Source organism: Phodopus roborovskii, unplaced genomic scaffold, assembly GCF_943737965.1.
Source record: "Phodopus roborovskii unplaced genomic scaffold, PHOROB, whole genome shotgun sequence".
Taxonomy (NCBI): domain Eukaryota; kingdom Metazoa; phylum Chordata; class Mammalia; order Rodentia; family Cricetidae; genus Phodopus; species Phodopus roborovskii.
Genome location: NW_026126434.1, coordinates 17,391,736 through 17,408,008, shown reverse-complemented (window position 1 = coordinate 17,408,008; position 16,273 = coordinate 17,391,736). Strand labels below are relative to the sequence as shown.

At 43.7% G+C, this 16,273-nt stretch overlaps 1 protein-coding gene across 1 annotated transcript in view; it reads right to left on the bottom strand.

Moving 5' to 3' along the window:
• The window catches only part of Fam13c (family with sequence similarity 13 member C), a 98,335-nt gene that overhangs the window by 28,473 nt on the left and 53,589 nt on the right, over positions 1–16,273 (bottom strand). The window contains exon 6 of the mRNA XM_051186883.1: positions 4,181–4,337. Coding sequence (XP_051042840.1) covers positions 4,181–4,337 — 157 coding nt within the window. The remainder of the gene's footprint in view (positions 1–4,180; positions 4,338–16,273) is intronic.

The window sequence follows — 16,273 nt, the reverse complement described above, 5'->3', positions numbered from 1 at the left end:
GGACACCTGAGATACTTTTATGTTCTATAAATCCAAGAACATGTTTTGTGACACCCTGATGTGGCACTGAGTTCGGGGAAGCTTGTTCAACATCTATCTCCATCCCTACAATTTAATTTTGTATTCTGAGGTATAACCCTGTCATCTAGAGATTCACTGGGGGGATTTCCAAATCATTTGCAAATCTGGTCAAGGACAGTGTCTTGAAGTGGGAATGGGAAGACAGTGCTCACTTTGACTCAGACTAAGACAAGGCCTATAGATCACACAGACTCCTTTAAGAGAAAACAGATGGTATACATCATTGTCTTAATGGAGAACTTATAAATCAAGATCTTAGAAAAAGGAATCATATACTGCTGAAAGAGTATTTGTAACTAACAATGGATATGCAGCTATTTTTGGGGACAATGTCTACTGTGTCAGAATGTTCACTGTGTCAGTCATCCTAGGAGAAACAGAATAAGGGTTATGTTCAGTCACATGGAATGCCAAATTGTCACTGAGTTTTTACAGAATACACAGATATAACAGAAAAGCTGAAAAAAATGACTCATTGGTAAGAATGACTTGGAAAATAATCCCAAAGAAATTATCATTTTGTGGCCATAGTTTTAAAGTTATTTTAAAAACTGGTACCATTGTAGATTCCCTTGTCCATACTTGAAGAAGGAAAAGCCATTGTAAAGACAACCCTTAAGCCGTTTTCCACCCAGTGACACCAGACTAGAGACTCACTAATACCAGACTGGAAATATTTACTTAAACAATGAGTGTTGATCCAGCTACATCTGGTAGATCTGCATCTACCAGACCGATTTCTGTTGGTCTAAGCTGCTATGACAAACTCCCAGAGACAAAGAGGTTAGTAAATGAGGAAAGTTCCTTTCTCACAGTGCTGCAGGTGGTAGTCTGAGGTCAAGGCCCCAGCAATGTCAAGCCATTGAGAGAGCCCTCTTCCAAGCTGGCTTCTCACTGTGCCCTAATATAGTAGAAAGCCAGTCAGCTAACTTTCTGGATGGATTCTTCTGCTAGGAAGTGGCCCGTTTATGAGCACTGCATCCAAAAGGCCCCATCTCCAAGGACTTTTACACTGGAGATAAGGTTTCAACTTGAAGGAAATGCAAAGATTCAATCCATATCAGTTTCTACCTTAGACTTTGTGTTTTTGCAAGTTACAGGTAGAATGCCCAATGCAAGATTATCTGGGACTGGGACTCCAGCATGAGACATTTTAACCCCAAACCAGACAGCCTTCCATAAGCAAGAATAGTTCATGGTCCTTCCAATGTTCTCAAATTTACTTTACTCCAGGGACCCCTGTATTCTTGAGATTTGTCTATGCCTCCTTCCTTGGCCAAGCCATCACACCTGCCCGTGACCTTGGTGCATGAATAGCTTTCTCATCTTCCTGTTAATGAATGAAGCCGACTGGCCCTCTATCCTAAGTCATAAGTTCCCTGTGGTCCACTGATAACACAAAGTATAGTCAGAGAGGCCTTGAAATTGTCTCTCTAAGCCATTATCCACTTCACTAGAAGATCCTGTTACTCAGACTGTAAAATATGCAGAGTCTAGGACTTCTAAGACTGACTGAGCAGTGGTCCTCAACCTTCCCAGTACCACCCTTTAATATAGTTTGTCATGTGGAGGTGACTCCCAACCATAACATTATTTTGCTAACTCATAACCATAATTTTGCTTCTTTTATGAATCAATGTAAATATCTGCTATTCAGGATGGTCTTAGGTGACCTCCGATGAAAGGTCATTTGACCCCCCAAAGGGGTCAAAGTTCACAGGTTGAGAAGCACTGGTCTAAGGTAAAGCCTAAAAACCTCCATGTGGGAAACCTTGGTGCTTATGGTGTACAGGAAGCCTCTATAAAGCTATTGAGAACACACCTTGCCTACAGGATACCAGGAAATCCATGTATGCAGTTTAAAACTAGCTTCACAGAACAGAGAGCCATTTGAAGCATTTTTGCTGGGCAAGTAGGAACTTTACAACACACCAGTCAAGCTAAAGACCACTTTGGGAACCACCAGACAAGGAACTACTACTACTCTTCCCTCAGACCTTCAAACCATGTGCTGTGAAATTTAAATAATGTAAGTCATGGACTAGTCAAGTCCAAAGTGAAGTCACTTTTCACAGTGACATCAATATATACTTGTGAATTTTACTATTAGTAGTCACTGGTTACTAATTATATCCAGGAAATCCTATAAAAATCACTGGGTGGGTCAGGGGCGCACGCCTTTAATCCTAGCACTCAGGAGGCAGAAGCAGGCAGAAGCAGGCAGATTTCTGTGAGTTTGAGGCCAGCCTGGCCTACTGAGCAAGTTCCAGGACAAGCTCCAAAGCAATACTGAGAAACCCTGTCTCAACAAAACCAAAAAAAAAAAAAAAAAAAAAAAAAATCACTGGGTGGATTTCGTTCTTATATTAACAGTGAGCATGGGTTAGAGGGTAAGACTTTAAGAGCATTCACCTTTGATGGACTTGTGGTCATTTATGATAATCTTATGTAGTTCTCCTTTCAGCAGAGACTTAAACATGTATGCATGCATACATATATACTCATGCACACGCAGATACACACACACCTACAGTTCCAAAATATTCAAAAATAACCCCATAAATCCAAATAGACACCTCCTACCAATTAAGAACTGCTAATCAATTTATAGAAATGGAAATCTCACACAGCCCCACCCCTAGACCAAGAACTACAGGCAACTGTAGGATGTTGAGGGCAAGCAAAGTAGCCCTTCGCCCAGGGAGGAGCCCCCTAATTGGTTATCCCATTCGAAGGAGTCAGCCCTGAAATAATGCACATGCAAGCAATACTAAATCCACTCAGCAAGTTGGGGGTGGGGGAGGAGGTGGGGAGTTATAACAAAAAAGAGGAGGCCAGGAATTTAAGAGGGAAGTGGGAGGAGTTGGGAGAAGGAAATAATGGAAACAAATTATATAATTACATTTTAATTAGCAAAAAACAAACTGCTGTTCTGAACCGGAACCTGGGAGTCATAAAATAAATGTACGGGCTTCCTGAGTAAGTGTGACTTAGAAATTGATGAGACCAAACCATACCCACATACATGAACACGTTTTACAGACTCTCAGTGAGAACCCCTAGGCCTCAGGTCTTCACACTGAGTATTAATTTCACGTTCACTTCAGTAGGTTTTTAATCACAACATGTATAGACAGTACCCATGTCATAAGAATACAAATAATGGATAGCTATCCTTAGCAGCTCCTACAGCCACTGTTACTAAAACAAATGCCAACATGGCAGATGACTGTTCAGCCTGCTTTGACCACAGGACATGCTCTCAAACAGAAGGTGCTAAGGACTGCTTGCTGTTTGGTGCTTCTGAATCAAATTGCCATTTTCAATCTCCAACTCCTGGAGATTAGGGGCCTCTCCAGCAGCTAGCTCACCTAAACCCTTTCCGAATCCCCTCCCCCCATTCAGGGAGCTGCCTGCAAGGCTCTAGCCTATTTGTAAAGAGAAAGATAAGCCCCCTCTTCATTTCTACTCAGGTAAATTGGTATTTCCGTCCTCCCTAATTCCTCTTGAGAGCATTCATTTGCCTTCTGTTGGCTAGCCAATCAGCCATCCCTGGGATTAAAACTAGAAACAACACACACACACACACACACACACACACACAGAGAGAGAGAGAGAGAGAGAGAGAGAGAGAGAGACATGTTTTGAGACTTTTTGAAATGAAAATACAGAAGAAGCAAGAACAAGTATACATGACAGATGGGAAGAGCCAAACATCATTCACCCCTGCTCCATTTAATGATCATCCTATGGTCAATTAAACAGAGAGAGGATAGTGGGGTTGAAAGAACTCAGGCCTCAGTGCCTCAAAAGTATGCATGCTAAGTTTTAAGACAGAACAGACCATCTACAGCCAGTAATGCAAGAGAACATCACTCCTCCACACACAACAACCAGAAAAATGATAAGAAGTTGTGACCTGTGCTTTCGGCTGCCTCTAAGTAAAGTCTGCCTTGCAGCTAGTCCTAAATCCTCAGGTTCCCTCTCACCATCCCCTCTGCTGGGGCTTTGATGTTACATCATTTCCCTCAGAGTCCTAGGGGAGGCTGAGCTGTCTCCAGAGTACCAGTTTGGGACATCCCCAGACTCTGCCTCTTACCTGCAGAATCCACGATGCTGTCACTGTTGGCAGGAACACTCTGGGTGGAAGCTGGAGTGGGGTCCTTAACTCCGTGCACCTGGCCATCTTCTTCCTGGTTCGCCAGAAACGCAGAGCACAGATCAGATTCGAGGGCTTGGAGCTTCAGCAAGGAATTCTGCCAACAAAAGCAGAACATGAAGCCAGCTAAGCAGATGGCTGACACACAGCTCTGGGTCTACAGCTCCCCAGCACCTTTGCCCAGTGCCTGGCAGGAAAAGGGTCTCCTGGCTGGCTGCTGCAGCTGCTTCAGGAAAAGGAGCTGGTGCCTGAGTCAGAGATGCGCATTGGTCCACGTGCAGCCTCAATTTCTGGCTCACTGAAATCCTAACATATACGGTTTATCTGTGACACATGGGACCTGTGATGTCGTCAGCAATAGACAACTGCATCTGGAGAGCCAATCTCAGAAGGTGTCTGCTTCCCAAGTGGAGAGGCTTTACGCTCCGCAACTGTTTCATTCACTGTGCTGACATCAGGAGCCAGATATTAGGCCACTCCCAGGCTACCATTCATAAAAGCCACTGTCCTTCCAAGACAGATTGCGGCAGACCACAGCACACAAAGAGTTACTGCTGCAGAGGCTGTCTGGCATCTAGGAGGGGCTTCTGGGCTCCCTCACCCAGCTGTGCACAGCTTGGAAAGTTACTTCTTTTGCAGGGGATGCTGCGGCTGCAGCTGCCTCTGTCTGCTCTGTGGAGCAGTGTCTAGGGAGACAGCCGGGGTCCCTTTAGCCTAACGCAGGTACTTGAGGGAGAGCAACTGATCCTTTCCAGCCTACGGCACAATCTCCTGCCTACCCCTACACATCGCATTTGAAATTTCCCCCAGGTTCTTAGTAAGAACAAGTCATGCAGACTGACGCACCTATGATGCAGCAGCCCAGCAAATTGATTCTCCTAGTAGGTTAAAATGAGTCATGCTGGAGTCTGGGTTGGGCACTGCGACCCCACAGTGGGACAGCTCAGCAGGTCACAGGAGTGACTGCACCCACCTGCCTCCAGCTGTGACAGGGCAGCCACGGGGAGCAGGGCAGTTGCACCTTCTTCTACCCAAACCTCCCAACATATGCATGCTCGCACTACTCACCCCCTCACATATGCCACACAGGCACACACTGGAGCACCCCACTCTACAGCTCCACCCCCGCCTGTCCCACATGCCTACACACACACACACACACACACACACACACACACACACACACACAACCTCGCACACCCTTGCTTCCAATACCACACACCCACACATCGACCCTAACCCCCAAGTGCCCTACTCACACTATATATGCCTTTTCATCCCAACCTCTCAGCCCCCACTTACATACCTAATTCTACACACACATCCCAAACTCTACCTACCACTCTCTCATGCTAACATAACTCCAGTGGCCATCACTCCAGGACTGGTCAGGTTGGAATGCCCCAGACACCAGCTGCTGGGAAGAGGTCTGGCCATGTGGACAGGCCACATGATGTAGCAGTCATGAGTCACCATTTTGCCTTGCAGAGTTTTCACTTCTACACCTGGCTACTAGGAACCTCAGTCTAGATGACATTGAAGTCCGTTTCTAACTTGAATGGAGAGAGAAGCAAGCATGCACATAGACATGAAGATGGACATGCAGAACCAGGCACAAGTGGGTGCCTAGACTTGGGTCTGGAGCTGGACCAAAGACCCAAGTAACACAAACAGCAAGGGAAACCAATACACAGGGATACATCAGACTCAGAAGTTTCTAGAACCTCTCTAAAAGAGAGACTGGATGCCATAACCTGGAAATAGCAGGGAGTCAAGCAGTTATGGGGTCCAATGTGGAGGCTCAAATATCAACATAGATAGGGCCCAACAAAGCGGTCTCTCTGGCAGGCTCTAGTTAAAGAGGCTCTGCTCTTTTAAGAGGCCCTGCTACCGAACACTTAAACGGGGTTTATGAGTGGCAAGCAGCATGCTACTCTGGCAGGAGACCAGGTAAAAGCACCTACTGGAGTTGGGGCAGATAGACTGGCTCCAGGCTGGGCCTGTGACATAAGGATCTGCTCTCACTGACCCAAAGGGAATGGAGCCAGCCATCAGGCCATGTACCAGCCAGGGAGGGGCTAGCCACTGCTAACAGTTTAGAGAACACTGAAAATGTATGGCTATAGGCACTTTGTAAAGTGGTACAGGACAAGGAAAACTTTAAAGAAATAACAGTAGAAAAATGGGTATAGACAGTCATCATCATCATCTTCATCTTCATAATAACAATTATACATAACTTAAAATAATAAAGTCTTTAAAAAGAGTAAAAGAATATAAAAAGAATAAGCCAAGTAAGGATGGGAAATATATAAGTTTGGACCTTGTATGATATTTTGTTATCTTTAAATGTTAATGAACAGAGAACGTCAGCTTCTGAGAGACACTGGATTATGGAAGGGACTACTAAATTAAACCACCCAGTATACTTAAGGATGTCTTGGCTTCAAAACAGAAGTTCAGAATAGGAAATGTGTTGCATTGGGGGAGAGGTTATGCCTTTGTTTCCATAGGAAAAAAGTTGTGGTTCTCTTCACCCAGGAACTCTACTTGCATGGCTGAGTTGTTCATCTCTGAGACAATGGATAGAACCAAGCATAAAGGAATGAGGATGAGGACTAAAAATGGAGCGAGACAGAAGAGATGGACATTGGCAATACAGGGAGGCTACCTCTAAGCAAAGGGAAGACAACAGTTGGGGACCAAAGACAAGAAAGCAGAATGGAAGAATCTCAGCAGCCCATCTGTCCCCACATGTTCCATCCCATTCCCTGTCACTCAGCACCACAGCCATCCTCAGTAGAGTGGACAACCTGTGTGGGATGGGTCTATATGCAATGCATCATACAGTGACCTAGGACCCCAGGGTAAGAGTACAGAGATTTAACTATGAAAAGCAGATGCCACCATCACATACATATCTACCCAGGGAATGATGGGATATATCTAGTCTGTCCAGTCAGGATGAAACTCTGTAGAGCTATCCCAAGAAAGCCTGGAGATACTTCACTGCACTGCCAGGATCTGTGGAGATGTGCTGGCCACATGCTGCTTGACTGCCCAAGGACGAGCTAGGCTCGCATGGAGGCTGAGTATGGCATCATCATCTTTCTCCTGGAGTTTCTGGTCCAGTGAGGAAACAGCTAGCAAGCCAACAGATAACAACAGACAACAACAGACATTATTTTCCTAAGTTCATGCCAGAAAAAGGAAAGCCCAAGGAGAGGGTGACAATCCTATTATTTCACTCATCAGTCATACCTGACTTAGTGACCTTTCACACAAAGGCATACTTTCCCTTCCAGAGAAAAATGAAGGAGTGGTCTGGAAGCTACCTTGATCCAGTCCTTCTCATACATGACTTTAATATCCTACTGGACCATGGTGCCCCTAGACAATGGCTCTGGACGGTCTGCTGATGCTTTCCCAGTTTTCATGTTTACTTCCAAAGTCCCCACAGTAGGGCATCTAAAACCAGGAGGGAGATTGAGTTATGGGCAATAAGCCTCTTGGGAATGACAATTGCCCTTACCTCTCCACTTCACCATGTGATAAGCGAGCTAGAGAGAAGTCTGTACAACCTAGGTGTGGTTTCCTCAAGTTAACTTTTTCCCCCTACACAATAAAGAACATGCATCTTGTTTTAGAAAAATACTCATTTCCCCTTCTCTGCAATTACTCAGGTCCCACTTGAGTTGGGCTAAGACAGCGAACACCCACATGGGTGGGATGGATAATAAGAACTATTTTAAGGTTCTTCATCTGTGAGCATGCCATTATGGAGTGGGAAACATTGGCATTTGGTTTCTAGGAAGGGGTTTTATGGCACTTCCCATCCCTTTGCGTTCCCAGGGTGTATGTGCAGACCTCATGCTGCTATGAAATAGACTGAGCAGGAACTTGTTGAAAATCTGGGATACAGGTCAGTTCTTAGACACCTACTTACCAATCTAATTCCCTCAGTTTGCATGATCATGAGCTTAAACTCCCAACCCCCCCACACACAATCACTAGGCACAGGTACCTTTCCTTTGTGTTTGTTCTTTTACCTGCTCCCTGCTCAACATTTCCAGGCCCCACGATTTTATCTGACATCATTCTATGAGAGCACACTGCAAAGGGGGAAAGAAGCAAACCACATGAGCACCAGGGTACCTACGCTCCCTTTCCTTCCTACCTGCCATGCTGTTTCCACCATGACAGACGGAACCCGCCTGAAACCATGGGCCAAAAGGAATCTTTCCCTTTTCAAGTTGCCCATATCTGGTAATTTGGCAAATTGTGGAGGTGGTCTTCTTTCTGGCTCCCTAAGTGCTGGAACCATATCTCCATTTGTCATTCTACTAGTGCATTGTTGTAACACGTGTTCTGAATGGTCTTAATAATAAAAGCCCAGAGTCAGATATAGGGGAAATTGCTGAGAGATCAGAGAGAAGGAGGAGCAAGCCAAAGCCACCTTTACCTTACTAGCTTCCCAGCAGAAGAGAGAGAGAGTTCCTGTTTCCTCTCGCCCATATTCCTTTCTCCTCCCAGGCATCTCACTTCCTGTCTGTCTGTACAGACCTCCAGACCTCTATGGTTAGCTATGGCTAGCTCCACTCTCTTCTTCAGACACTCTTATTTGTACAAACAAGATATCACCACACATTGTATGGCAGTCAATCAGAAAGAGAGACTTCCATTGCCTATTATTATTTTATTATTTTATTCTTAGCTGGCATTTGGAAAGGAGGGACTTGGAGTATCTAATTTGAAGACCTTCTATTGCTCTGCTTAATAAACTACAAGGTTACTTAAAACCCCAAAGGAGTTTACAAAATAGATACATTCCCCATATCACATCCATCTTTATTCTGATTCAGGAGATCTGGAACAAGATCACCTCAAGACAAGTACGCAAGGTCTATGCCTTGAGAAATAGTGCCCTGTCTTCTGGGACCCTGACCCACCCTAAATGGCATCATGGTGCTTAACACCACCGAGCTGCGAGAGAAGTACTTTTGCCTGAGTCCTAGCACTCTTGCCACTCACTCCCACCGCCGTCTAGCCTTGGACCCCACACTAGGAAGTATAAAATATGAGACGCACAGAACCATGAGGTCATCTCCCAGTGTGCTGCTGATAGATGCTCAGTGCTCTCACCAAACAAAATGGGGCTTCTTCCAACATTGATGGCTCTAAAGCAGTGGTTTTCAAACAGTGGTTCTCAACCCTCCTACTGCTGTGATCCTTTAACACATTGTTAAAGGATTAACATATTGTGGTGACCCCAACTATAAAATTATTTTTGTTGGTACTTCAAAACTGTAAGTTTGCTACTGTTATGGATCGTCATGTAAATGTCTGTGTTTTCTGATAGTCTTAAGTGGCCCCCATGAAAAGGACAGCACCCACAAGTTGGGAACCACCACCCTAAAGAGAAGCCTAAATTCTCTCTGTAGAGACACTGGGCTATAGCTAGTCTCCCTGGGGACAGTATACTTTGCCTTAGGCCACACCCCAGCTCACTCAGTCCAGCTTCCCCCTTCTGTGCAGGATGTTCCAGCCCTAGCTTTCTTAACAGAATTTCAGTGTCTACACAGCAGCTACTCACACCAAGAAGCCAGAGCGCTGGCCAAAGTGTCCAAGTCTTGATTGCATCCAACCGCACTTTTTGAAAACCAGAACAGCACAGCAACAGCACACTGTAACACAACCCTACTCCCTTTCAGCCAAAGGACTTCAGCCTGGGAATGGGAAGGCCAAAACATTCCAACTCCTGAAGCAAAGTGGATGAGAGAAAATGTTGTTCGTAATCTCATATTCCGAGTCCCCGGTGTTCTAGGGAAGGCTTTTTCTCCCCTAAGGAGAATAGACCACAGGTGTTGCTTACAGAGCACTTCCCTGGTGACTTGCTGAAAAGCAGGGGGTTAACCATGGACCCACTCCTTGTCCTACAACATTAGCTCTTTCTCACCAGATGACGTCCACAGTTACTCTATGTTGTCGTGTGTGTGTGTGTGTGTGTGTGTGTGTGTGTGTGTGTGTGTGTGTGTGGCCATTTCTGTAACATTTTATATCAGTCTGAAAAATCCTCTTGAAAGCTAACCTCAATAAGCTGGAGAGATGGCTCACTCTGCACTAGAGGAGGACCAAGGTGTAGTCCCCCCTAGTACCAGACCAGATAACTTAGAACCTCCTAAAACTCCAGCTCCAGGGGAGCTCCAGGGTGACCCCTTCTGGCCTCTAGAGATACTGCACTCACATGGCAGACATTTACATAACTAAAAATAAACTAAATCATTAAAAATGACTAAATTCAGTAGGAAGTGAAAACTATAGAAGCCTAATGACTCTTGACTTGTTTCATTCTGTGTCACTCAGAAAAATATCTATGCTAGTCCCCAGTCCTTTCTTATCCCTGATGACGCTACCTTAACCCACATTCTGGTGAATATTGGAACCCAGTAACTCTCCTAAATGAAGTCATATGAAATAAGTGGTGCCTCTTGTGTCATTAAGGGTGAAAGGTCACACTGGGAACATTTAAATATTTACTCAAATACTAATGTTTTGTTAGAAAATAAGAAAACTCTGGGGGCTGGAGTTTAATTCCTAGCAACCACATGGTGGCTCACAACCATCTATAATGAGATCTGGTGCCCTTTTTTTTTTTTTTCTTTTTGCATGTAGGCATACATGCTGGTAGAATACTGTGTATACAATAAGTCAATCATTAAGAAGAAGAATAAAAAAAAAAAAACTCATTCTTGACCTGAAGCTTGAGCATTACGGCCCTAAGAAAGGCAATGTGCTAATATGCAAAGAATACCAATGCAAGAACAACAAAGCTCTAGGGCAGTGGTTCTCAAGCTGTGGATCGAGACCCCTCTAGAGGTCAAATGACCCTATCACAGGGGTTGACTAAAACCATCAGAAAACACAGATATTTACATTATTATTTATAACAGTAGCAAAATTACAGTTTGAGTACCAACAAAAAGCAATTTTATGGCTGGGGGTCAGCACAACATGAGGAACCATATTGGAGGGTCACAGCATTAGGGAGGTTGAGAACCACAGCTCTAAATTATCCCTGTGAACCTCTTACGTGTTGGGGTGACAGACTTTGTTAGTCCATCCAGTCCCCTGCAATAGTGCTGGGACTGGTTATATACTTGCCTCTCAACAAATGCTGCTGGAATAATGACTCATTATGGGGGGGGGGACCCAATGGCCAAAGCTCTCAGACAAAATTGGTCTTGGCACCCATGGACATGTATACATATTTACATTAAATGAAAGAGCTAGTCATGGACTTTATCTTTGTGGAAAACCCATGGCCCACATTGTTCCCACCTTTATCCTCTTGTCACAAAGCAGCAAGATGGCAGCACTGGCTGACTCCGCACAGCTGCGGAATTGAACGGCCCCTCCTCATCCCTCACAAAAAGGGTGGGGAGGGAATTATTGGCCCCAAGAGGAATAAATACAAAAGGGAACAAGGGGAGGAGTAGAGATGTCACACTGGAGTGAAGGAGGCCACACCACAGCTGAGTGGAGAAAGTTGGAACAGCTGCTAGCAAACATGGGTGATTCAGCTACTTCTCCAAGTGATTAACAGCCAAAAGAAAAGAGAAAAAGATGGGGACCGAGGCATGGCTTCTTACTTTTCTTACAGTGCCGTTTGGGGCTCCCTTGAAGGTGCCCCTGGTCCCCTGGTACCCCTGAAATAAGCAGCAAGGATGGAGCATGACTTCTGAAGGTCAGGGCAGAATACCAGGCCTAGAAGCATCAGTTTCTTTGCTGCATGGCTGAGTCACCTGGGAATGAGAACTGGGGCTCACACCATGACAGCGCTGGCCACAAGGGGTCCCCGCTGACACTGACAACAAGAGGTGGCTAAAATTAAATGACTCACAGGACACTGCTCCAGCTGAGGAAACACCCTTGGTAGGCGAACAAGGTCACTTTACCTTAACTCAAAACCAAACCAGAAAGAAAAAAATAAATGTCCAGTGGCATCCTGCAGTGGTCCAGCCAAGAGGAAAATTACTTGGGAGCTCATGCTTCCAGAGACCAGCATCTAGTTATCTACCTTCTGCAAACAGCTTTCCTAGAGTCAAATATGGGCCTCTCCCAACCAATCAACTTCTTCCAAGCCCCCCAAGGCCATAGCAAACAGTTCAGGAAGGACAAATGCTCCCATCATGAATGACACTCAAGGATAAGGCTTTGTAGAACTTTCTAGTTTTAGAAGACTGTAATTCCACTATGTGGCAGGCAGAACCCTAAAGATAACCCTAGAGTTTCTATACCGTAGTTATTCAAACACTAATCTATGCACGGCTATGAAGAGATTCGCCCCCCCCCCCCCCCGCAAAACGTAATTGAGCTCTAAACCAGCTGGCCAAAGATATAGCCATCATTTGTGTGTGCTTAGTCCAATCAAGGAAGATCTTTAAAAGTAGTGTCTCTTCCAGCTGGTGGCAGAAAATATCAGCTCAGAGCAATTAGAACCATAGGCAGATTTCAAATGCTACAGCTGACTTGAAGATGGAGAGTCACATGAGCCAAGTGTGGCAGACTTTGGAAGCTGAACGCTATGCCTAGCTGCCAAGCAGCAAAGGGGCAGAGAAGACAGTCTTGTGACAAGAAACAGATAAAGCAACTACCTGGAGGAGCTCACAAGTGTCCCCTACTCCAGATGAGAAGCCAGCCTGGCCAATGCCTTAATTTCTCTTTCATGAGACCCTGAGCAGTGCAGCTCCCACTGCTTTATACAATGGGGGCTAATATAAGGGTGTTTGAAGTCATTAAGCTCTTGGTAAGTCATTATACCATAATAAAAATAATTTAAAAAAAAAAACTCATCTGGGCATGGTGGTGTATACCTTTAATCCCAGCACTTGGGAGGCAGACAGGGCAAATCTCTGAGTTTGAAGTCAGCTTTCTCTACAAAGCAAGTTCCAGGACAGCCAGAGCTACACAGAGAAACCCTATCTAGAAAAAAAAATACTAATAAAAAACTCATTATGTACTAAGATTATTGGATGTAAGAATAATAAGTCACTAGGGAGGTGCTGGCCAAAAGATAAAGCCAGGATAGGAAAAGAAGCCCACAGATGGATTTCCATAATGAGTTTCTAATCCCAGGATCTAGCTAGGCATGAAGCCTGTCCCAGTCCCAAGTGCTCAGATATGTTATCAATGAAATACTGTTGCAATGAGAGCCTGAAATAATTGACCTTTTGTTCACATGAAAATAATCTCAGATACTTCAAAAATATTCTTCAATAGAACCTGAACTAAGACTCAATTTGGTAGGCTGGGTTTTCACTTAAATTGAAAAATGCAGCTGCCATTTCTTGCAGAAGGAATCCTCTGCCAGCCCAGGAGACTCCAGAAGGTTTTCACAGGCTATTTTCTCAGAATTAAAGCAATTTTGAAGAAGAAAGACATATCAACCCAACAGTAAAGATAGTCTAAAGAAGATAGTCTTTCAAATTTGAGGATTTTTGTTTTTTTGTTTTTTTGCATCCATGAATTCAACCCACCACAGGTCAATAATTAAGTTTTAAACTATCTGACTTGATGCATACAGAATCTGCATTACTTTAGCAATGCAGTAGAACAATTCTTTACTTAGACTGTATCTTTTAATGGGTAATAAGCAATCTAGAGATTATATAAAATTCATAGGAAGATGTGCAGAGGTTGCTCATCAACACCATACCATTTTACATAGGGGTTAGTAATCCATGCACTTTTTAACTGTGGGGAGGAGGGTCCTAGAGTCAATCCCCAAAGGATATCAAAAAATAAGAAATAACTATTTTCTCCAGGCCTACTTGGCCTGGTGCCAAAAGATCTCTATCATACATTTTAGATGCTAATATGGACAAATGCCCTCTTCACAGTGACACACACAGACACATGCAAAGACCAAATTCAATACTCAAATGTTCCACTGTTCTGCTTTTAACAAAGTTCAAGTATTAACATATCTTTATATTGGAGAAGCAAGGCATAGAACTCTGAGGCTGATGGTGAGTTACTACAACCACCACAACTCAACAGATACTCTGCAACAGTGCTACGTGAAGGGAGGAGAAACATTTCAGTGTTGACTCTTTTGTGATTATTTAAAAACATCACCTTCGAACAATTACTAAGGCTCAGAGTTAAGCTTTTTATTGAGATCAGGAGATCATTGAATATTGGTTTCATGCTTATAATTACCTACATCTTACCATGTAGACCATTGAATACAAAATGCCCTGTCACTGTTCTGGCCAGTCTGACAGATCCAAAATTCAAGCTAGTTGATATTCTGTGATAAGCAACCTAGGGTTTGGATAGAGTTGTAACATCTGCCACCCAATGAGTCACCAGGGTTGATGTGGCTGTTCTCTTCCCTATCACTGGGTGTATCCCTCTCCTGAAATTGCATGCTAAGCAATGAAGCTAACCTTCTGGTATGGAGAAGTACCATTCTTCTTGAAATGGAACATGAGTAGCTGCAATCCACTACTAGCATCAGCTAAACATCTCCCAAAGTCCAACATGGCATGGTTGCTCATACTTTTCTGTATGTATATTCTACATTCATTAAAACAGTATATTTTGTATCTATGTCCCATAGGCCCATCACTTAGAGTAATGTAACAGGGTTCTTTTGTAAAAGAATTTAGTGTTCCATCAAGTTTAACACGCATTCTAGAGTTTCACTCTTTTGGTTGTTTCCAGAAGTGAGTATGACCTCACTATCCCTCACACCAAGGTAATAACCTCACTTCTCCTGTTCCCCCCTCCCCCGCTTCTAGCTTCTCTTCATTTTCTTTCCATGTCCCAAATCCTCATCACAAAACCTGCCCAGAAGAATGTGAGCTTGCACATACAGCCTACCCCATGGTCCAGAACAAAACCACCCTGAGCATATGTTCTGTGTTCCCATACCAGATGCAATGGAGCCACATTAGCCTGGAGCTGGCACAGTCTCTGCTCAGATGGCAAAAGCCCATGTACACACAGTTCATGTCATTTGCAGACATGATACAGTGAAGGAGAACAGAAAATCTGATTTTTTCAAGCAGAGCTTTGAATAACTGTGCAAGCCATCACAATAGTCCTGTCATTTCCAATCTCTAGAATCAGCATCACCCAGAACCTGGAAAGCTGTTCTAGCCACATCACTTTCCTAGTCATGAGCATCAAAACAATCTGTTGCAGCGTCAGATGTAGCACTCTGCTTGCTCACAGAAGGGAGGAGAGATGTGTGTGCTGATTCAGGCTCATAGATCTTTTCCTTAAAATTCTCTACTTTTTCTGCTTATTCATATGTGGTTTGAAGGCTGTGTCTTTGCGCGGGCACACACACACATACACACACACACACACACACACACCCAATAACATTCTTCTGCATTCTTGTTTGTGTTATATATATGACATTTCTCAAGGATTTAGCCATTTAACTTGGACTTACCAGACATCTTGTCTACCTTTAGTTGTAAATTTCTACCAAATTCTACAATAATAATGATAATAATAATAATAATAATAATAATAATAATTTATTATAATATAATAATGTTGTTATAACATATTATTATTAATCCAGAAAGGAAAAAGAAAAGCACCTAAATATTTAAATGCCTCTTATGGGGTCAAGGAACTTAAGGGTGGAAGAGGGACATATCTTCAAAATGTTGAAACAACAATCTGCCTGAAACTATTAATTTCTCTTCTGGGCATCTCAACATCACATCTATTTATTTTCTTTGATATGAACATAATTGGAGACACCACATACCACCCACTGCTCCAACTTAATGAAGACAAGAGAAACCAGATGAGTATTCCAAGTCGGTGTCTTAAGCCAAGGCATTTATAACAGCAGGTGATCTAATTATATTATACTGATTTCTAACATTACAATCCAATTACATATTTCAAGGAAACTCTAGAATGAGCTAACTAATGCACTGCCCAGTGTAATGGGATGCTATTTGGATTGGAAAATATGGCTCCCATATCTCAAAGCGTATGAAG